General features: G+C 42.9%; 2 protein-coding genes and 1 long non-coding RNA gene across 7 annotated transcripts in view; 1 reads left to right on the top strand and 2 right to left on the bottom strand.

Moving 5' to 3' along the window:
- Window positions 1-3,277, bottom strand: part of LOC139076152 (uncharacterized) — a 9,590-nt gene extending 6,313 nt beyond the window's left edge. Inside the window, exon 1 of the long non-coding RNA XR_011527450.1 lies at window positions 3,140-3,277. This is a non-coding gene — a long non-coding RNA (uncharacterized lncRNA). The remainder of the gene's footprint in view (window positions 1-3,139) is intronic.
- IL17RB (interleukin 17 receptor B) overlaps window positions 1-6,484 on the top strand; it is a 13,977-nt gene extending 7,493 nt beyond the window's left edge. For both annotated transcript variants that reach the window (XM_070577081.1, XM_008535018.2), the window contains 5 exons: window positions 1,534-1,676; window positions 2,055-2,120; window positions 3,120-3,219; window positions 4,344-4,442; window positions 5,667-6,484. In XM_070577081.1, coding sequence (XP_070433182.1) covers window positions 1,534-1,676; window positions 2,055-2,120; window positions 3,120-3,219; window positions 4,344-4,442; window positions 5,667-6,229 — 971 coding nt within the window. In that variant the 3' untranslated portion in view covers window positions 6,230-6,484. The remainder of the gene's footprint in view (window positions 1-1,533; window positions 1,677-2,054; window positions 2,121-3,119; window positions 3,220-4,343; window positions 4,443-5,666) is intronic.
- ACTR8 (actin related protein 8) lies at window positions 3,369-23,319 on the bottom strand. 4 transcript variants are annotated; one of them, XR_011527449.1, is made up of 15 exons: window positions 23,097-23,319; window positions 18,999-19,169; window positions 17,439-17,549; window positions 16,700-16,804; window positions 16,247-16,420; window positions 15,640-15,733; window positions 15,291-15,423; window positions 13,879-14,032; window positions 12,999-13,094; window positions 12,347-12,487; window positions 11,137-11,401; window positions 10,243-10,406; window positions 9,269-9,459; window positions 5,869-5,940; window positions 3,369-4,474 (listed from the first exon to the last, which is right to left on the bottom strand). XR_011527449.1 is itself a non-coding variant. In XM_070577074.1 (14 exons), the coding sequence occupies exons 1-13, from the start codon at window positions 23,217-23,219 to the stop codon at window positions 9,316-9,318; spliced, it is 1,875 nt and encodes a 624-aa protein (XP_070433175.1). In that variant the 5' UTR covers window positions 23,220-23,319; the 3' UTR covers window positions 3,369-4,474; window positions 9,269-9,315. The 4 variants fall into 4 exon arrangements, 3 of the variants coding, with proteins under 3 accessions (XP_070433175.1, XP_070433178.1, XP_070433177.1); XM_070577074.1 differs by lacking the exon at window positions 5,869-5,940; XM_070577077.1 differs by lacking the exons at window positions 5,869-5,940; window positions 12,347-12,487.

Below are 23,319 nucleotides of genomic sequence, written 5' to 3'. Positions count from 1 at the left end.
CAGAAAACACCCCATCCTCTTGGTTAAACTAACATTTTAGCCCACACTGCACTTATAGTGGCGTGATTGAAGGTGCTTCCTGATGGGAGAGGAATCTGTAAGTGCCTCCACCTGCTCAGATGCCAGTACCCCTGACCTGTGGCCATGGGAACCCTGAGAGCCTTGTTTGGATTAGCAAACAAGGTGGGAGTGTTGGCTAAAGTAATGACCTAGAAGCTTCCTCTCAACCCGAGTCCTCACAGGGGTTCACCTCTCACAAGCTAGGCTTTTAGAACCTGCCCCTACCCTTTATGTTTTGAAATAAGCCCCTTCAGGATAATCAGTCCCAAGTGTCTAATTTCCAAGGATTTTACAAAGATTTGTGTAAATTCCTGGTACTGTAGTCTTAGGATGCTAATGAAGCTCGTAGTGTTTGGGGGAAGTGGTCCAAATCTTTTAGGCGCCCCCACCCCACAAGTCATCCCTGTGTCTCCTGTCAGACTGAGCTGCAGGTGGTCTCCTTGTTGGAAGGCAGACTTGGGGTACTGTGCTTCCTCTCTTGCCTCCTACGGAGAGGGAGAGGGAGTGTGGGGGATGCTGCAGGTGTGAGGAGCTCTGAGAGCCTTCAATCAGCCCTGGACCTGAACTCCTAAAGACAATTCTGGGCTGGGGCCTGAAATGGTCTCCCAGGTGGAGAAAATGGTGCATGCCATTATACATCATGTTCCCGGAAAATCACCTAAAGCTGATTTGCAAGTCATATGAATGAAACAACTGACTTCTCGGAGAGTAGACCTGTCAGGGTATCCTCTAAGCTATGAGACAGTTCCTTATTTCTTTCCATCCAGTAAAGCTGGCAGAATGGTCTGATGGATGAAGCTCCTGGAACCAAGAAGTTCTTGGAGTTGTAGTCCTGAACCTGAATTCACCTGCTCTGTAATCTCAGACCTGTGGCTCCTTCTCCCCATCCTAGAAAGGAGAAAATACTGACCCCAGCTTTGAACTCAAAATGGATGCTGAGAATAGCGTGAGAAATAGAACTCAATCTGCACCTCCCCCACCCTCAGCCCAGGGAAGCTCTTTAGCAAAGCAGTGACGTGGGGCCCCTCAACTTTCTTGGGCAGCAGGTACTTTGAGATTCTGGGAGCAATGATGAATAAAAGCATACTGGGTAGGGCCCAGCCCCATGGCATAATGGTTAAGTTCATGTGCTCCACTTCAGCAACCTGGGTTTGTGGGTTCGGACCCCAGATGTGGACCTACACCACTCTTCAGCCATGCTGTGGCAGCAACCCACATATAAAATGGAGGAAGATTGGCACAGATATTAGCTCAGGGATAACCTTCCTCAAGCAATAAAAGCGGCAGATTGGCAATGGAAGTCAGCGTAGGGCAAATCTTGCTCAGCAAAAAAAAAAAAAGTACACTGTGTAGTAGTCTGTATCTCTTGGATGTGGGCCTGAGCACTTAAGTTTCTTTCTGTCAAGCCCTTTTGGGAACTTGGATGAGGGAAGAGTTTGCAACTTCATCCATGTGATTCTCTCTTGTTTACAGGAAGTCTGTGGGATCCAAACATCACTGCTTGTAAGAAAAACGAGAAGATGGTGGAAGTGAATTTTACAACTAGTCCCCTTGGAAACAGATACATGGCTCTTATCCAAAATAACACCGTAATTGGGCTTTCTAATGTGTTGGAGGTACTTTTTTCCCTTCATTTCCTTAACGCCACTCCCATCCTCATCCTCCTGCTTTCCTTGTCTTGTTGAAGAAGAATGTAGACACTCTAGGATTCCCTTGACAGGCTCTTTTGAACTATCGTCCAAATGTGCTGGGCTGTTTTGATTAATTCAACAAAGAAAATGAAGTCCCTGGGGGCATCCCTGGAAATGTCCCTGTGAATCTAAAACCAACCAAAGGTAGAGGTTTCAGAAGTAGGACAGGAATCCTTATTCACGCACATTCAGTCCGAAGAACTGACAGTCAGTTTGGGACGGGCAGGTTCTTCACTGGCAGGCTTTGATCTACGCAGGCACATGGCTCACAGTTCTTGGTTGTGTCTCACTCATCTGCACCAGAACAAACTGACTCGCACTTCCGTGGTGATTCCAGTGACTGGGGAAAGTGAAGGTGCTGTGGTCCAGGTAAGGTTTAATGAGGTGCTTTGGGGAGGGGTGGGGCCCTCGAGGACCAACTGCTCCACCACCGACAGCTTCTGATGAGTCCTTTCAAAGTTGGAGTGGCCGAGTGCTCCCCCAGTTTGCTCCTGCCAGTAGTCTTGTGTGAAGCGATGTTAGCGGGGAATCCTGGTCTGTCTTGACAGTGGTGACATCAGGAAGCTGACCGACAGTCATGGTCTCCATTGCTTTTATTAGTTGCTGTTGACTTTCCAAAGTGCTTTTATTTCCATTTTTTGCCACAGACCCTTACAGTAACTCTAGGACAGGAGTATCATTTTATTTTCAGTTTTAATTGCAAAAGGAAGTAACAGAGGATTTGAAATCAGAAGGTTTGGGTTCCCGATCAGTATATGAACTTTAAGCGGCAGCTGCTGGTCCTCTCAGGGCCTCAGGAAGTTGGACTAACACATGCTCTCAGGTCCCTTTCAACTCTGAGTTTATGATGTGGGGCCAGGGAGGGTCCCAGTGGGACACAGCCACACCCAGAGATTTAAGGAGCTTTTATTGTCATTCCCTAGAACATAATGGCAGTGCTCAGACATGCCAGAGGGATCAATACCTGTCAGCATATTACGAGTGCACCCCTTTTCTGGGGAACCAGACTTTCCTAGTCCCAGGGCACTTACCCATTAATAGGAGCTCTACTGCTGTTTTTTTCAGAGGAAATATTTGTATATGTATTAGGATGTGACCTAACCCTTTTAGATAAGGAAATTAACATGCTAGCAACATGTACAAAGTTTAGGTTCACAACCCAGGAGTCTCAGAAGGTGTTTTGGTCTTGGGTCACGGGTTTGGATTTTAGGGCTCTGTTCCAGTGGTGTGACCAAGGAAAAAAAGATCCTCTTACAATGCTGGGGGGGTGAGGGGATGTGAAACGAGAAAAGAAGGGAAGAGAAGTTTTGGTGAGAGTAGGAATAATGCTGAGATTTTGAACTTTCTGGGACTCCCCTTTTTCCTTAGCTGACTCCGTATTTCCATACCTGTGGCAGTGACTGCATCCGACGCAGAGGAATCGTGGTGCTTTGCCCACACACAGGGGCCTCCTCCCCTCCAGACAACAGTAAGTGCCCGCTCACTCCCCCAGGAAGATCAGAGGCTCAGGACGGGGTGTGTATGTGCGGGGGGAGCATGAGGGAGAGCATCCCTCCCTGTGCACGCTGAAACGGGGTGCAAGAGAAAGACGTCAGTGCTGTCCCAGAGAGCCTGAAATCTGAGTAAGAATGAAGGCTTTATTTATAAAATCACTCAAGATCTTTTATCAAGCAGGATTTACACAAGGGGGAAAAAATAAACAAAATGGATGTTCAGTGCCACCAGGATCTGGTGAAAAAAGTCAACGGCATAAAAGAACTGAGTATATAAGGAAACGTGCATTTCACTGCATTTTGATTTTCTTATCAGTCTCAGTAGCCCAGGCCTAGATGTGACTGTAACTTGATGTGGTCAAGCCACTAACATTTGGATAACAAATTAGGAACACTGGCACCAAAAGACACACCTTAATGGTGCTGGAGAGCAGCACGTTCTGGAAAATGTCTCTCTGGATTTAAAGATGTTAGTTCTTTCATTATAGGTGGACAAACTAAACGTTTTCGGAACTAGCCCAGGGGTGGGGTCAAAAGTTGGAAGGTGTCATTCTTAGAAACTCAGCCAAACCAACTGAAGACAACGTGGGTGCCTAACAATCCTGACTTGGGTGTGGGCCACAGTGCCTATGGATTCCTGAGCACTTGGTGTGCCTGAGCTTCCCTGATTGACATTCCTGTGGGGGGGGGGGCAACATTACCCCCACATTTGTCAATCTAACAAAACAGCCTTTAAAAATGGCATCTATGTGTACTATGTATTAAGCAATTGCACCCAGAATAACATGAATTTGCCAAAGAACAAAAAAGAAAAAGGTGAAAATGCCTGTGTATGTGTGAAGTAAGAAGCCCAAGTGATTTTAGAGGACTGTTTTTAACCTGCTGGCTCCCAAATCCATTTTGAAGATCTGATGAAAGACCTGGACACTCTACAGAACACAGCAATCCACACACAGAACACAGCCCCCTAGAAATATACTGACCCTTGGTGTTAAAGGGATCAAAACTTCTATGAAGCATAGAGTAAACATCTGAGTTTCCAAACAGGAGACAAATTTGGTTTTCTTTGCTGAAGGTGAGTAAGCTTTGTCTTCCCCAGGCAGAAGCGTGCTGGGTGGCTGGCTGCCGTTCCTCCTCCCAGCTCTGCTGGTGGCCACGTGGGTGCTGGCGGTCGGGATCTATCTCACGTGGAGGCATGGTAAGGGTTATCATTCCATTCTTTAAAGAAACCTAAATAAGGAGATAACATTTTGGTTTTTTTTAAAGGAGATTCTTCTAGAGGCAGTCACATTTTGGCATTAGACAGGAGTCAGCAGCATTTATTTAATGCCGTAGAACTCTCCTAAAAAGAGTGATGTAATGACTCACATCTGCCAAGATAAGCAAGGATCTGGACCTCCAGATCTGGTGACTATCACCAGTTTTATTTTTACCATTAAGGCATCTACAAGTACTGAAATGGGCAAAAGACAGCCAATAACGAACTGCATTTTACCTGTGATAGGTATTCTATGCTAGTTCCTACTTTTTAAAAATAATTCTTCCAAGGCATAAGAACAACGCTCACTTGAATTCATATACTCTAAGGACCTTGGCAAGTCTAAAACACTGAGGATCTCAACACAGAAATTGAGGACTTGAATATAGAAATCAGAGGATTTATATAGATACACAGCTGGAGGGAAGCCCACTGAAAACCTCTGCTTCTCCTCTTCTCCACATGGAGAAAAGGAACTATAAATGCAGCCTTTGAGCCATTTGTGATGTTGTAGGTAGAACAAGATTAATTTATGATCTAAGCTAAGAAAGCCATGTGGAACTCTGGCCTTGGGAATACTTATATTTAGATGATGTTGTTTGGGCTGTATTAGTTACAGTACTTGTTATACACAGTTCCTGTTCTATAGCACACATAGGACAGAATTCCAGTTAAGTTCCAGCTGAAATGGGGTACCACTTAATTGACAGAACTATAAAGAAACTCTGCCCCCTACAGGTAGAAGATGGAACAACTACTGAGTTGACCCAACCTAAAATATGATGTGAAGGGCAGAGATCAGCTGTCCCTGTTTATATATGGCACTAAAAACACTAAAGGTACAACAACCTACCTAAAACAAAGTACCCTAAACCTAAACGGTTTCTATGAATTTATCTGAAAAGACATGGCTTAAGAGGACTGAATTAGTGATAGGAATTTAGAAAATACATCTTTTAAAGCACCTTTAAGGTTTAAGCATCCCTGTGTTTCAGGTGACGTGTTCAAAAGGAACATCAGGGTATTTTCCTCTCTGGCAGTGACAATGCCCTGGGTGCTCAGCTGACATTCCCTAGCAAGACATCATTTATCAGCAATGGTTTAGACTAGAGAAAGGCTGCCATTTGCTGTTCATAGATAACAAATGCTTTTCTGCTCCCACAGAAAGGATCAAGAAGACTTCCTTCCCTACTACCGCGCTACTGTCCCCCATTAAGGTTCTTGTGGTTTACCCATCTGAGATATGTTTCCATCACACAGTCTGTTACTTCACTAAATTTCTTCAAAACCATTGCAGAACTGAGGTTATCCTTGAAAAGTGGCAGAAAAAGAAAATAGCTGAGATGGGTCCAGTGCAGTGGCTTACCACTCAAAAGAAAGCAGCGGATAAAGTCATCTTCCTTCTTTCTAATAACGTCAACAACGTGTGTGATGGTACCTGTGGCAAGAGCGAGGGTAGCCCCCATGAGAACTCCCAAGACCTGTTCCCCCTTGCCTTTAACCTCTTCTGCAGTGATCTGAGAAGCCAGAATCACCTGCACAAATACATGGTGGTCTATTTTAGAGAGGCTGATACCAAAGATGATTACGACGCGCTCCATGTCTGCCCCAAGTACTGCCTCATGAAAGACGCTGCTGCTTTCTGCACAGAACTGCTCCATGTTGAGCAGCATGTGTCAGTGGGAAAAAGGTGGCGAGCCTGCCACAACAGATGCTCTGCCTTGTAGCCCACCCATGAGAAGCAAGAGACCTTGAAGCCTTCCTACCCCTCCAATTACAGGGAAAAAAAGCACCTGGGATGATTCTCAAGTTTATTACATGGGCTACTTGGAGGGAAGATTTTACATATATACACCTGTGTGTATATAATACACACACCTGCTTTAGCAATAGGAATAAGGAGGATTCATAACTGAATACATATGCCTTAGTGTAGTAATTTAAAATTTTTATGCCAATAAAATTGTTACAAATATTACTAACTACTTGCAGCATTAAATAAAGAATGGAGACTACATTTATAATTATAAAGCTAAATCAATTTCATGCCTAAAAATCAAGAATAGTTATAATGTAAACTATAACCATTCTGATAATGCAATGATAAAGCACCTTCCAGCCCAACAACCAGTCTTGAATAATCCATGCACTGCAGCACTGTAGGTAGAATTATTTAGCTCTGTAACATTTCTAAGCTGAATTAATGAATACCAGATTTAACAAGCTGTCGCTAATTCACTCAGTAACTTCTTAGGTGAAAAACCATCTATTATACACACGTCTTTATTTTTAAGATAAGGAACACAGGAAATAAGCTGAACTCATCTTTGTCAACCAGATGACCTAGTATACGTGTAACCACTTGGATTATCTGGTATCTGCATAGGACGTTCCCTTCTGAACCAGAGCCGTGTCCTATCTGACCCTTGTACAGGCAACTTTAACATGAACACCAAAATACCTTACTTGCAGACCTGATGTCTACTTGTGCCCAAAGTTACCTATTAGAGGTCACTATCACAGTTCAGAGTTTCTTGGTTATTATATAACTTTTCATGTTCAAAACAAAAATAATTCCTGTTATGTTGGAAGTTAGCCCTCTTGAAGTAATCTTTTTGTAAATGAGTTATTATAATGGTTTACTTAAGTAAAAACAGAAACTACCAAAGTTATAGAACACAGAGATACGTGGTATTTTAAGCCTTCCAATTTTTTATTTTCCTAAAAGCATCTTCTCCTTACTGCTGAGGTCACCAAAAGGTTATTATATTAACAGATGTATTTTTCTAGGAATGCCTGTCTCTTTCACATAGTGCAATACTGAATCTGCTCTAGAACGTGGATCAGTTTCAGGTGGATGACTGTTAAAATGTATCTGTAGATTATCTCTAAAGGGCCATACCACTCCTTCGAATACATCTTATGGATGAAATAAAACCAAAATGAGGCATAGAGTGAAAACTCACTGTGTTCAGCTTCACAAGCAGATACTTAATAATGGCTGAGGCAATATGTTTAATGTGGTAAAGCTCACTTATTTGTCATGATCACTTTTCACAGTGCTTATAAGAGCTGGTAATAGAAGATGGACATGGCTTATATCAAAACTTGGACCAGAAACTAACTTTCTCTGAAACACCATCTACCAATTTCATGTATGCTATTATGTGAAAAACTACTATAAACAGAAATACATTATGCTTTTGGAACTAGGTAGCCAGTACTAAATTGTGTTGAAACAGCCTAGAAACATAAACAAAATCAATATTGCATAAATTTAAAAAATCAAAGTACAATTTTCAGATTGAAGGCACACATTCCAAACAGTACTAGCAAGTTAAAATTTTGTTATTCTGGTGGACTGTTCTTTGATCCTAACCTGAGCAGATATGTAGGCTACTCCTATTTATGCAAAATGCTCCAATACCAGCATTTTTCCATGTCCTAAGACTTCTAAACATCCTTTTTATTTTTTTTTTTGCTGAGGAAGACCGGCCCTGAGCTAACATCTGTGCCCATCTTCCTCTACTTTATATGTGGGACGCCTACCACAGCATGGCTTGCCAAGTGGTGCCATGTCCACACCCGGGATCTGAACTGGCGAACCCTGGGCTGCTGAACTGGAACACGTGCACTTAACTGCTGCACCACCAGGCCGGCCCCCTTACTCTTTTCTATAGTCCACTCTTAACCTTCATCTCTTATCTGTCTCTACTTTTGTTTTTCCCCTGGCCTGCCTTCTCTCTTGGTAAGTGGGATGGTGGAAGCAGGTGCCTACAGGGAGTGGCAGTATCAGAATCAGCATTCTCTCTATCCTCTCAGGTCTCTGAGCCACAGGCTGTGCTCAGTGACTGGCTCCTGTCTCCTGACAATGCCTTTGCTTCCTCTGGTCAAGATCTCAGAAGGCTCCCCCAAGGCCTGGACCACTGGTAGTAACAGCCGTCTCCATTACTGAAATTTCCCTTCAGACTGCTCAGATTAAGGTCAACCATCATACTGAACACAAAGAACTCCACACACTGCCAATGGCTCTTCAGGGAAAGGAAAACTGGGGGCTTGATGATTAAGTTAGTAGCAATTACAGCAGTCATCTTGTTTATCTGCACAAGACAAGTTAAATCTAAATTATACCTAAATCGTTTCTTAGGAAGGAAACGAGTTTTCCTTTTTACCTTTTGTTCTGTTTTGGTCAAATGACTGTTTTCTTTCCCCAAGCCCACCCTAGAGCATATCAGGTAACAAAATCCAGCCAGCCCAGCCTGAAGTCTTTGCCTCTGGAAATCTAGACCTGAATGGGCCCCAATCTTTTTTTGTAATCCAACACAAAATGGAAAAAAAAGTTTTTTCCTATTTGGAATTCCAAGAGGACATGAGTCATGTCATACGTGCTGCTATACTAGACAAGAGGGAAAATTCATGACCATACAGTTCTTCTCACAATTCAGGCACATAAGTCACACACCCACCCCTTGTGGGTGCATCACACACTTAGAAGTCAACTTCAATGAAGAGCTTCAACACCTAAGAACCACTCAGCAGCAGCATTTTACCTCACTGGGGAATCTGTGCGACCCTGAGAAAGGGGCAGGAGTTTACCACTGAAGAGTAAATTCATGTTTATTCTCAAATGTCCTGACTACAAAACCAGCTCATAATTTCACACCAATGTCCTCATCATAAAAGTTAAAATTTATTTATTTTCCATGAAACTTAAGCATCTAGGCCAATAAGTTAAAAAGCGTATATTCTGTAAGAGTCTTTTATACCAAAAGGCTTGCTTGTGGTCTTCGACGGTGACTTTTTCCTTCCCGTTTCACCACACGAAAGCGGCACGCTCTCGTAACATGCGGACACCAAAGCGCTGCCACTCTCGCTGATAAATCCACAGTTCCTGTGTCGTATCCAAACAAGCCAACACTGCCCCTCCTTTCCACGCAATCAGCCGGGGATCCATGTCCTGGAAGGGATAAAGATATTCCAGCATAAGCAGACAAGACGTATACTTAATCATTTACTAGAATTTGGGGGTGAGAAAAACCCTGCTGAGTCAATACCTAATAAGCCAGATTTTCAACCTGCATTAAAGACCCATGCGGGACCCATGAACTACAGACATTTTTCTGTTTCAACTGACAAGAAAACTTTTTAGTTTTTATTACTGAAGGTGCTACTAGTCACTATTATTCCACAAACAGTCAGGCCCTGTAGGCAGGAACATACGTAAGGAGATAACTTAATTTGAAGTTTGAGCGGAACAAATACATCTCACAACCCCTCCTTCAGGATTAAAATTAAATACGAACATTTACAGGAACTGTCTGTGAGATACAATGAAATATAGACACAATCTGTTTATAAATTCGTAGGTTTATGTTTCTTTTCAAGATAGTTCAAGCCAAAAAGATCCTTAAAGATCCACCTGGCCCAGGAACCAGCAGCAGATCCTTAACATGAGAGAGAGAGCAAAGTGGAGTTGTTCTGGCTGAGGAGAGAGAGCAGTCTTGCCCCCACTAGTCCTTTCACAAAGTCATGCAGGAATCCAGTCCCCTGGAGCAGAGCTCCTCCCACCACCGCTGTACCCTGCTGGAAGTAATTTTTCCCACTTGCTCCAAGCCCTCAAGAACTCCCAGACACAAGCCCATGCCTCCCAGGATTCTATCCGTCCACAAACATTACAATTAGGAATAATCAATGCTGGTTTCATTTGTATACAGTCCAACTTGCACCACAAACAGCATACCTTGGGCCTTGTGATCACGTCTACATTTTCAATAATTCGCCTGAATGAAGGTGGCATTTTGTTGAGAATTCTGTGCTGCAGAAATTCTTGAGCTTTATGAAACATCAAACCACCTCCCACCACCAGGATGGAGCTGTACATCTTCTTTTTGGTATCATCAGATGCTGAAAAGATAGCGATATTCCTTCCGCACTTTTTCTCCATATCCATCACCTCCCTAAGCCACCAACATCTCTTGCCTGGACAACTGTAAGAGCCTTAAGGGTCTCTCTCCAACGCACCCTCAACAATGCAGCCAGAGGAGTCTTGCCAACACCAGTGTGAGCATGTTGCTGGCCGCACCCTCACTCTGCTACTCGCAGGATCAGGACCAAAATCTCTAACGGGACCAACAAAGTCCCACATGGTGTGTACTTACCACTTCTCTAGTCTGACCCTCGCACCCTGTTTCCCAGCCAAACTGGCCTTCATCCAGGCTTCTTCTGCCTAGAATGCCACCCGATCTGAGACTGCCTAACCCCACTCACCCTGTAGATCTCTCTCAAGCGGCTCTTCCTCAAGGAAGCCTTCCCTGCCTGCCGCCCTCCACGCCACCCATACTGAGCAGAATCCCCTGTTAAATCCCTCCAACCGAAACTCTCAGTCAGTACCCTTCAGTTCAATTTTGTAGTACCTGCCACAGTTGTAATTTCACATTTATGTGATAAATTGACTTATTTCAGTCTCCTCCACTAGGCTATATGCTCAACGATGCCAGGAACCAATTCCCAACACCTGACAATGCAAGCACAAACTATGCACTCGATAGTTTTTGAATAAATATGCCACACTACACAACCACCCCGTGAACAGTTCACTTAACTGCTATCTCCCCACCTCCCCAAATGTGCTTACAACAGCAGTCTATACTATGAAGGATGGCTTTATCCAGACCCAGGGCTTTCCCTTCAAACAGCGAAATGGCAGTCTTCCTGGACATCAGTGCAGTGAGGGCCTCCTCAGAATCATTGCCAGCCATCAGACAGTCTCCCTGAGAGGATCCCAAATCCACCTCCTGGGAATGGAGTCTTTCTGGAAGATCAGAGGACTGGCCACGAAGATCCCCTTCAAATCCAATGGGTTTGGATGCAGACTTCCGGTCAGCAGTAGCTTTTGCAGACTTTAAATCAATGAAAAGAACAACCAAGTAGATGGTATGACCATGACAGAACGCTGCTCATGTTCTCCAGCTAGATCCCCCACTCCCTCCCTCCCTACTATACACTACTACAAAATGAGGGCTTGTCACCATGGTGCAGAGAGGAAATACACCATAGTGTACAACCAACCACCTGGTACCCACTCCCACATAACCTAGAGTGAGAGGTGGTGTACAGAGATGAGGATGTGCTGACAATTCCAAAGCAGTCACTGGCAGGCAGGGCAGGTCTCAGAACCTTACAATTACTGGTTGAGTTTTAAAATTGAAACGTCAGTGTAGATGGACTTTTTCCCCCCTTGAACTATGTTTTTAAGTGGAGTATTTCAGTGGAATTCTTGGACCAGCAGCTGTTATGGAATCCTCATTTTCAGACCTTGTCTAACCACCTCAGGCTCACCTTTGGGACAGGAACAAAGACTAGAAAAGGTTTACAGCGCTCTTCTCTCCATCATGAGCTGCTGTTTTGTTGGCAGATGATATCTTTAATTTGCGTCCCTGCATCAGACATTCTATTACTGCGATCAGCTTTGGACAAAGGAATTCAGGTCTTTGCCTATGCCACACACCTTTCACATTAAAATTAAAAAATGGGTGAGATTTTCCTGGAAATACTTACTATTGGATAAATATTCAAAAGTAGACAATGTAAGTAAATAATATACACCAAATTCGTTATTAACTTGTAAATGTGTGGACTGGTATTCTGAAAACTAGATTAACGTCTGCTGAATGAAGAAATCTGTCATCCAAATTTAAATTTAGGCTTCACTTCATCTACAGTTCTAAAATAGTATCAGCTTTAGTATGCTGTAAGAGTGCAGTGGCTGCCATAATCCATTAAACATGAGCAAACTTCTCCTTCAGGGACAAAGCTGTCCCCTTTCAAGCAGAATTACTGCAGACCTGCTCCTGCTTGCTCTGTGTAGCCAACAGGTAATGTTCATCGTGAGGATCCTCAGGGTCGCCCTGGGACCTGTGCTGCAAAGCTGTCATTTTTTGTCCAACAATCCCAAAAGTTGCTGGGTAAAACAAAGCCATTGGAGCCTGTGCATGGAAAGAAAGACATTGACCAATCAACTGAGGATACTCCTCTTGAAAAAACGAACCCATTAAATTTCGTTCTTCCAAAAACAAAACAAGCAGATCAGATCCTAGAAGTTAGACTGGGTAGCATTCTTTTTTGGGAGTAGCATTACTTCCTTAGTGCACGATAGGCCAGAAAACTCACGTATCATCCAACTGAATGGGTGATATGATACCTCAGAGAGAAATCTCAAAGCAAATGTACAGTACCTAGCAATCTACTTTATAATTTCCTAATAACAATGGTGCCCCTCTCTCTCATTAACAACCAGTCACATAGTGGTTAATTCAAAAGCCCTCAGATCTATTGTAATCCGTACTCCATCCGTTGCTTAAATGTTGGTTTAGCAGATAATCCACAACCAGTTGACATTCTGACCTCACGAGGTTTCCAGCAAGTGCACATTCTCTCAGTCTGACTGAACATGGCTGACTTTCTTTCTACCCATGGAAACATACACGCATACATTACCTGGAGTTTTTCATCTCCTAATCGAAACTGGTAAAGTAGGGCAGGGGAATCTGGATGTCGAATCTGAAACTCATGGTCCTGAAGCCCAGATATATCCTGATTCCAGGAAAAGATGCTGTCAGTGGATCAGTAAAAGTGCATGTAAACTCCTAAAATTACAATTATGCCTCTCTACCATCTAAATCTCACCTATAAAAAGACTGCCCTACAACTTTCTACCACTCTCACTGGAACTTAATAAAACAGAGTTCAATTGTACCTTGCCTCCCTTTTAACGTTTCTGAAATTTCCAGCATCTGCATTTTTTTTGTTTGCTTCATTATCAATATACACTAATATAAAAATGACCGAAATCAATAAGCCAATTCTCTCAATAACTGGGGAATGTTACCTAGTCTTATGTTTCTCAAAATTTTCTTATTCAGAATATTGCTTGTAAAAGGTAAAAAAAAAAAGTCTAAAACAAAAAAAATAAAAACGTAGCAATCCACATACAGCAATGACTAAACACTGACTGTTCACAATAATAAGAAACTGCTTCAAATGGTGCCATGTCTGTACCTAAATATTTACCAGCTACTACTCATTACACCTAAAGGTTTATCTTCATCCTTTATCAGAATGATCAGAGATCCTACAAAGAAAGAAATTTGCTAACCTCTCTTCCTTAGAAAAACAAGCTGTGTTTTTCAGAGCCTGAGACACATCCTCATGGCTCTGACCTCACCAAGAAACTCACTCCTTAAGAGCTTCAGCCTCAAGGCTTTATCACCTAGAGTTGACAGAGTAGCATGATACTGTTAAATTTTTAACTGCCTTTTAAATATCTTAAAATTTTCCTGAAAACAAAAATAATCAGCAATTTTGATTTTGCTCTCACCTGATCTAAATGACAAAAAGTTTCTTTAAGGTGCTGCAGAAGAAGGCAATCCATTTTATTTGTTAACTGGCATTCTCTGTATGGGAACCCAGCTCGCTGCATCAGCCAGTAAAAACATCTTGACACATCAGATCCCCCATATGCCAGACAGAGCCTAGAGTTAAGAGAAAAGGGCAGAGAAAGTGCAAAGGGTGATTCAAGAACTCCATTAGGCATGGTAAAACATAGCAATTTTCAAGAAATGTTTGTTGCAGGAATAAATTAAAGAAGGAAAGGACAGAATGGATGGATGGGAGAAAGGCAACTCTGGAAAAAACCAGTGGTGGGGCACCCAGAAGCAGTCATGCAGTTTGTAAAACGTCTCCAAGAAACAGAACACACATTATTAAATCCAGCTCATTTCCAAGTCAACATGTTCACTATATGACAGCTGTTTGCCTGTCTACACTCACCGGCATGTCAAGGTGGCAGGCACTGACACCCTAAGACAAACTGATGGGAGATTAGAGAACGCTAGCCAAACTGAATGTTTCTACAGTTTGGAAAGACCACTGCTGAGTTACTTTAGTGGTAGAAGACCTGGGTCTAGTGTTTTCTTCATACTTTGAGCGACTGGCATTACATAATATAAACAAGAGATGAGCCAAAATAACTTATTTCGAGTTTTTGAATGCATGGTAGCTTGGGGTGAGAGGGAACAGATGAACCTTTCTCATGCATTGCCTGGGCCCCCTTTTCCATTTGTTTCTATACTCTGACACTCAAACTACTTATGTGAGGGACAGGAAGAACTAAAGCATCCTAAAGCAGCCATCCTGGGAACACTGCATGCTGCAGGAGCCCACATGTGCACTGCCTGGCCTGCTTACCAGTGTTGTGCTTATCTCAGGAAGGACAAGCAGCAAACCTGCCCTGACAGTTATTTTATTGACTTTTGTTTCAGTGATGCCATCATGAAGGAATCTGACCACCACAAAGTTATTCATCGCTCACTGAACACAATTATGACAACAAACGCAAATACTCAAAATGCTAGCTAGCCAAAGAATTCAGACCTGAACACCTATTTTCTGTTATACAACTTGCCTAAATAAAGCTTTGCTGTGAGTGTAATTGATATCTCTATGTCAGACCACACAAAAGACATAGAGCTGATCTCTGCAGGAAAGCACACAACCACTCTGGGACATTCAGGAGCTCCTGACTGAACCCATATGAGAGTTCCAATGGGAAGGGTAAAATCAGTCGTTTGTAGCCTTATAGAATTCACATGTCCAGAATAATGCTGGTTTCCTATGCAAAATTTGAATATATAATTCCTTATAAAAATTTCTTTCTAATTTGTGATGCTTTATAGTTGAACAGACTGTGAGGGGAGAAGGACGAGGAATGCCACCTCCTGAGTCCCTTACCGAGTGTTCCGATGGGAGACCCCATCCTCCACACAGCACACGCTTGTCTTCTGGTCTCCAACATCTACAATACACGTGCTGCTTAAACCACTTCCAAAGGTGGCGCACACAGACTCCTGATGGACCACAATCCCTGAAAAAACAAAAGGCAGAGGAGTGCTCAGCTGGGGAGCAGTGAAGATCCTAAGACAAATAATCAGCAAAAGTCTAGGAGTCTCTGGGCAAGTGTCCAAGCATCACGGATCCTCTCAAATAAGCATTTCAGCAAGGTAGTGAATTAGATTAACTTTGTCAGTAATAAAGAAAAGAACCTCATTTCAAGTAGGTTTCAATGGAATATCAGACATACCTGAAAAACCCATCTTCATTAGGATCATATTCACTAATTCTTTCACATGCTGTTTATTATAGATATCAGGAATTAACAAGATACATCTATAATACTAAAAAGAAGAACAAAGAAAAAAGATAAAATAGTTAACACTAAAGTCCAGTCAAAATAAATGTCACCACACCTGTCTTCAGAGAGGATTCTATCTAGAGGAGGAACAGCAATGGTTAGAGGCCCAGAATAAAAACTCAAACCTCTCTGTTATTTCTTGGGTTTTATGAAAAAAAAAGAAAACGTTAAAGTTTGGGCTGTTTTTTCCTTTGAATTATTTAAAACTTCTGAAATAAAAAATAAGACAAGTGATGTATCTGAAAAAGGTCCAGAGAGGGCTTATAAACATGAGGAAGCTTGCTGACTGCAGAGTAGTAGAGAGACACCCAAGAAACAAACACAATAAGAAAAAGAGAAAGCAACAGAGGGAAACTCAGTGAAGAAGAAAAGATACCCTCAACGCCTCAAGGCTGAGAATGCTTCAAGGACACAGTATTACAGACAACTCCATAATGTGTACTTTTATTGACCAAAAATCTTAAAGACAATCCAAGTACTGGGAATTTCAGCTCACCTTTAAATCTTTCAGTGGGATTTCCAAGTATTTTTGTATTGCATGAGACCATATTACTTCGATATCTGCCAGAACAGCCGTAAGGGAGCCCCCAGGTCCTGGGTGAATATTTAACTGACCTCTTCTAATAGGCCAGTGGATATTATAACAATCCAATGGATTAACATACAAGGCCTAGAAAAGACAGGGAGATGAATACATTGTTAAAACTCTTCTCTCACGGTTTTCTGGGTTCACATTCAAAAATCTAAGGCCAGAAATTATCATTAACATTTGCTGAATGTTCTAAATGCTGAGAGTGTAGAATCTAACATTTCAGGAGACAATATGAATATCTGGTCCTCAAAGTAGGATTATGGAATGCTAGGAAACAATAATTGGATGGCAAAATAAATGAATTTTTGACTAGGATCAGGTTTTCTCCTTCCATTTCACTGTAAAGAAGTTTCCTACCTCTTCTCCTACCAAAAATTCAGGGTGATGAGATGTGTTTGTCCACTTGTTTCCAGAACAGTGATCTAAAATTGCAGGTCGCATCTGCTTGTTGTAGGAGCGTGCCTGCAACGAAAGAGCATCAGAAAATTCTCTGAATTTATGCAAGAAAAAAAGTGGGGGGAGTAGTATGAGTCCCCTTTTCTCCTCTCTCTCAGAGACCAGGTAAAGTGGCAAATTTTAATCACAAATCCAAGATATCTGGCAAAATACTGACTGGTAACAAAAGGATTCTCTTGCCCTCTTCTGCAATCTTGATTTTTTCTGTGATTTTAATGCCTAGGCTGTGATTCACAGCCAGTCCATAATTAATACTGCACTCTGCTTAAAGTTGAATACAAATTTTTATATCATACTGACTCATGCTCATACCTAATAGTACTGGTTTATCGTATAAAACGGCAAATGTAGTAAGAATACAGCTTCCCAATAAGATCCTGGAATTGTACACTTAATACTCTCAGGTAAACTGTAAATTTTCATCAAACTGCTATAAGAACCACAACCTCAAAAATTATTTGGCTTGCCTAAGCATTTGTGACACTGATTCAGGTATTCCATAGGTGGCTATGAATGTTCTTTCTTCCTATTTTAAGGAAATCTCATCTTGCGTCTGCATAATGAAATAGGGAGAGCACACAATGGCATTATGATAGAGTAGCTGTGGTAAAAGAACAAATCTAAGGAGTTGAGACTGAACCTGTTCAGGGGACACGGGAATCCGTCTTGTACCATTTGACATCTTTTTAGACCATATTGCTTGATCCACCATTTTAAGACCATTTTGTCTTTGTTCGTTACTTTCAGGTTTCTGGGAAAAAAGAATGAAATATGAGCAGTACGAAGGATTTGGTGAAAAAGAAGGCAATTTGGCAAACTGGTAATTTAATCCAGCAATGGGAAATGCTCCCTTGTCAATAAATAGCATTTCCTTAATCTCTGACATATGTATTAATCTTCAGAATTCAAAGTAATCTTTTTATTATTTATAATAAAAGTCAGAAAGGAACCCTCACCATAAACCAACTATTTGCAAAAATCTATAACCTCAAATGACTTCTGGTTGATAAAATTTTTCCTAGCACCCCTCAGAGCATAGCTACTTTATATTGACAAACTACTTCAGAGACTCTTCCATACATCTACATAATTCTCAGGTTTACAATTTTATAACAATGTTATATTACTTCATGTGTTATTTTGCTTAATCAACAAGTATTCAAGTTATTGTGATACAGTAAAGAATGTAAAATACCCATAAATATTTGTGTAGATATGTTTTGTTTTCTTTCCATTTTTATTCCTGAGATTTATTCCCTAAAGTAGAATTCTAAGATCCAAAGACATAGGTGAATTTTAGACTCTTATGTCGTCAAGTTATATTTAAATTTAGAAGTGGACTTAAGTATAGTCTGCTAGTTATGTCAAAAATTGGAATCCTAGGGCTTACTATCAGAATTATAGAAACTGCAAGTTCCTAAAACTATCCTCAATTTAAAACTTAAAAGTGGATTACAATGCAATATATATATTTATCACCTATCTTGAAAATTTTTCCTAAAAATTACTATCTGCAAAAAGTAAGTGTTGGGGCTAGCACCGTGGCCACATGGTTAAGTTTGCATGCTCTGCTGTGGCAGCCCAGGGTTTCACTGGTTCGAATCCTAGGCACGGACATGGCACCGCTCATCAGGCCATGATGAGGCAGTGTCCCACATGCCACAACTAGAAGGACTCACAACTAAAAAATACACAACTATGTACCAGGGGGCTTTGGGAGAAAAAGGAAAAAAAATAAAATCTGTAAAACAAAAAAAGTAAATGTTTACTGCCTTTAAATTATGATTTGACCTAAGATTCTAATAAATGTTTATTGTGGCAATTCAATTTGCTTATGGACTGAAAATATGAGCTCAGTTTAAACTCTAAGTGTCTGGAAGAGAAAATATGGCAGTCAGTTAATAGAGACTCGAACGTATCACTTCAAGTGACAATTCTGTATCTTCCATTAAGATCACATTTATCAATACTCAATTCATCCTGATGGTTAAAAAAAATTGGACTTACTTTTGTTATAATTATTTCTTTACAATCTATCAGATGAAAAATGACATTTGTAATCCTGAATGATGCTATTGTTTTAAAACCCATTAAAGCTACAAATGTAATTATTCAAGATAACTGTGTACGCTTGGATGTCTAAGCCCTCTCAAGGAAATAACCTTGGGCTTTCTCTCCAGGTTCTCCAACTCTGACTTACATTTAGTCCCTCCCTTAGGAGCCAGTTGTCCTTGTATGCGGGCTGCCCTTGTTGTTTGTGTCTTCGTGCAATGACATGAGGAATGCTGGCAGGAAGGGTGTCTGTGGCTCGACCAATCCTTAAAGTTGTTGAACCTGGATGTATGACGACGATGAAGTTGCTCTGGATTTGCTGCAAATATAAAACACAGGAGTGTGCCCTTAGTAAATAATCTGCAGGTAACAAGTTAAATAACATATAGTAACAAGCTAGACTAAGAAGGTAGTTTCCTGTAATGACTATTGAACTCAAAGGTATCAAAATAATTCAGTAAACAGAGTTCTTTGAGAGGCATCTGGTTGCTGCTCCCTGCCTGAATACAAACTCATTTTGTATCTCTGTGTTCCTAGGATCCGACTCACAGTACACAGCCCAACAAATATTTGTTTAAATTAATAAAACCATAATCACCCAATGTAAATTAACCTGCAATTACTGGACATTTCCGTGCCAGGCACTGTGGGTACAAGGGGTACCAAGAATAAGTCCTGACTGTCAGAGATGCTTCTGTTTACCAGGGAAGACAGTCAAACAAGGAATAAGAGTGTAGGGAATACTATGACTAGTAAAGTGCTGGTTCCCTAAATTTGAATCACCTAAAGATGCTTGTACAAAAAAAAAAGAAAAAATGACCCTAAGCCTCCCACTACAAATTTTCTAATTCGGACTCTCCAGAGAGAAAGCTGAGGAGTCTGCAATTTTCAAAAGCTCCTGAGGTGATTAATATGATCACTCAGGTTTAAAACCACTGGTTGAACAGGTGAGGGAAAAAAATTAATGTAAGGATAAAAGTATTATTTTGTAATCCTGGGAAGTAAGACCCTTTCCAAGTGCGTGCATAAACCGTATTTTGGTCATTGTTTTTAAAAACTTTACCGTTGTTGGTTCTGTGCTACTTACCTGATTGGGCAAAAATCTGGGGTTAAAAAGCCCAAGTTCACAATTCTATCCTCATAAGTCAGATAACTTCGCTGCATTTCACAATCCACTCTCGGGAGACAGTGAACAAGGACTGACAAAGCACAAATCAGGACAGTGGAGTGGCGACTGTGGACTTTACTTTCAGATGGTAATTGTTTTAGATCCATAATTCACAAGGGGGCAGAATCTAATCTGAATCACCTGGGGAACCTTTACCATGTAAACTTGTTGGAGACCCAAAGCTTCAGTAGGGAGTCGGGGAAGGAAGAAGACCCTGACAACCCCTTTGACAACAGGATCCTCTGTTAAGAGCTAGCATTCCAGCGTGACTCCTCAGCTAGCACGTACTCTGCCTGCCCCGAGTTAAAGTGGTGTCTTCTTGGCAAGTTTCCACTTAAAACATTTCCACAGCTTGCCAATTAGATTAAGTCCAGAACCTCAAAGATCAAGACCCTGCCTACTTCTCTAAGCTTACTCTGGAACAACTTCCTTTTTGGTCTCTCTCTCTTTTTTCGTTTTTTCACTTGAGGAAGATTAGCCCTGAGCTAACATCTGTGCCAATCTTCTTCCACTTTTTTTTTATATGGAGATTGCCACCACAGCATGGCTGACGAGTGATATAGGTCTGCACCCAGGATCCGAACCTATGAACCTGTGCTGCCAAAGCAGAGCATGCCAAACTCAACCACTATGCCACAGGGCCAGCCCCGCTTTTTGGGTCTCTTTAATCCTCCCAATCTAGGTGTCTCTTGATTTCTTAACTCACCATGCTGACTTCTAGGCCTTCACAAAAGCAATTCCCTTTGCCTACAATATTCTTTCTCTCTGGTAAATCTTACTGCTTCCTTTAGGTTTGAAGTTAAATGCCATCAGACTAGGTTTGCTCGTCCCCCTGCAATACACAGTCATGTGTCGCTTAACAATGGGGATACATTCTGAGAAATGTCTCACTAGGTGATTTCATAGTTGTGCAAACATCATGCAGTGTACTTACACTGACCTAGATGGTAAAGCCAATTACCCACCTAGGCGCTATGGTACTAATTTTATGGGACCGCTGTCGTATATGCACTTGGCCATGGACTGAAACATCGTCATGCAGCACATGACTGTAATCTTAGAGCATACCTTCTTTTCATGACACTTGTCACTCATAATTATTTACTGTCTGCCCTCTCAACACATAAAACTCTTCTTGTGAAAAGGGCTCACTTCTGTCTTGTTCACTACTCTATGCCGGCACGTGGTACACAGAGCCAGGGGGTAACTGTTGAATGAGGATGGCATCACTTTCACACAGCATGATGTTGAACAGTACTTCCCAAGCTTTTTGTGCTGTGGCAGACAACATCTGTCCAGCAGACTGGGACAAACAGATGAGGCTGCCTGCCATCAGGGATACCCGTAACTTTGTTAATGGCACACAGGCTACTGGACATTGAGAAGTTCTGAGGTAGTACATGTAGTATCCAAAAGTGTAGACAACTATTTTTAATAATTACATATTTATTTTAATGTATTAGAAAAAAAACTAGCTGGTACATCCTACATATTATTTCCTGGATACTACCGCTTAAGATAAGATGGAGCAAAAAAGTTACCAAGCAAACTACAGCTCAGGTGCCACAGAGGATAGGGAAAAACCAAAGAGTGTTAAACAACTGACTGAAGTTAAGGAAATGTGGCTACAGTGGTTAAGGGCTCAGGCGTGGAGTCACAGATCTGGCTTCAAATTCAGACTGCATCACTTCCTCGCTCTGCTGAAGTTTCTACCACAGAGAGTTACTGCAGGGATTCAGAGTTAATCAAGTAGCTCAGAGTCTGGCTGGCGCTTCAAAAGTTCTCTATCACCTTGAGAAGGGGCCAGACTCTTTGGCTTATATGACCATCACGATACGGCCCCTGCTAAGATCTCCAGTCTCATCTCTTGCTTCCTCTTCTTCCCCAACTCCATGCTGATCTCCAACACTTCACATCCTGTCTCGCCCCAGGTCTCTTCCGCGCTGTTCTCCCTCTCTCAGATTCCTCCTTCCCCCTGCCTAACTCCTAATCATCCTTCAGGCCTTAGTCCAGACATCACTGCCTCTGAAGAAACTGTCCCAGACCATCAGGGCTGGAGGAGGTAGCTTCTGCGGGTGCCCAGTAACTCCACAGGGTCCTCCCACCCCACGCTCTGACACCTGTGGCCCCACCACAACTGCGAGCTCTCCCTCCAGCTTCCCCCTCACAGAGCAGGAGAATCCTAGAGGGTGAGAACCCGCAGGGCCCTTAGTCTGCCATCCAGTCTGCCCCTCAACTAGACAGATGGAGAAACTGAGGCCTGTGCAACAGTAATAACCCCCCTGAGGGCTTACCATGTGCCAGGCACTGTGCTGTATATTTTACAGCTGCTACGTATTATCCTTAACCCCTCTACCAGTGAGGAAACGCCCTCAGAGATGTCCAACACGAAATTCTGAGCATTTAAATGCCTCCTGACTTCTGCTGAGAACGGTACCTTGCCTCTGCCCGTTTTCCCATGGCAATGTTGGCGTTTCCTTGACTAACTAGTAAGATTATAAATATCAACGCCCTGTGCCTGCCATGCTACTGCAAATAACGTTTTTCTGGTTGGTATGGCTTAATCTTGCACTCTCTTTGACACACTAGTTCCTAACGTTTGTTCAGACAAACGTCTACCTTTTCCCTCCTTTTAAGCTTGAAATGACCTCCACTACCTGAGATTTCCTTAACCGAGAAGAAAGTCTGAACCCTAACTCTCCGTCACCAGCACTGAGAGATGCTCCCTGGGAGCCAGGCCCGGCGCTAAACGCCACCTGCGACCGCTGAAACCTCACAGCAGCTCGGGAGGCAGGGGACAGCCCCGTCCTCGGTCACCGCGGGGACGCCGAGGCTCGCACGGCGGCTGGTGGAGGCGGGCGGTGGGGACGCGTCAGTGACCCGGCCGCCCGGCCCCGTAGCCCGCGGCGCTCCCTCGCCCCGGCGTCCCGACCCGCGACGACCCGCGACGACCGGGACGGGTACGGACACCCCCTGCACCCCCCACGAGGGGCGCCCCGAGGCTGTGCACGGCCCCGGCCTCCCCACCCCGCCTAGAGGCCGAGGGCCCTCAGCCGAGACCTGCCCCCGGGGCCTCACCTCCTGCAACGACTCCGGCACCAGCGCGGGCACGATGGGCCGCTTCACGCCGCGCTGCTCCTTCTCCTTCTCCCCGCCCTTCTCCTTCCCGTTCTCCGCGTCCCCCTTCTCCGCCTGGGTCATTGCGGCCGCCAACACCCACCAGCCTCCAGCCCCAGAGCGGCGCCGCGACCACCAGAGTGCAAGGACCCTCGCGCATGCGCAGCCTCCGGGCCAGCTGCCC

Source organism: Equus przewalskii, chromosome 15 (assembly GCF_037783145.1).
Source record: "Equus przewalskii isolate Varuska chromosome 15, EquPr2, whole genome shotgun sequence".
NCBI lineage: Eukaryota > Metazoa > Chordata > Mammalia > Perissodactyla > Equidae > Equus > Equus przewalskii.
This window is presented reverse-complemented; position numbering and strand designations above follow the sequence as displayed.

What these genes read in the sequence shown, in the direction of transcription:
- ACTR8 (XM_070577074.1), bottom strand. Translation starts at nt 23,219, where the DNA reads ATGACCCAGGCGGAGAAGGGGGACGCGGAGAACGGGAAGGAGAAGGGC. An exon ending in CACAGAGCAAGCAGGAGCAG is followed by an intron (nt 11,402 to 12,346) that starts GTCTGCAGTAAT and finishes ATTGATTTAAAG; the next exon opens with TCTGCAAAAGCTACTGCTGA. An exon ending in ACGTGATCACAAGGCCCAAG is followed by an intron (nt 9,460 to 10,242) that starts GTATGCTGTTTG and finishes TATCCCTTCCAG; the next exon opens with GACATGGATCCCCGGCTGAT.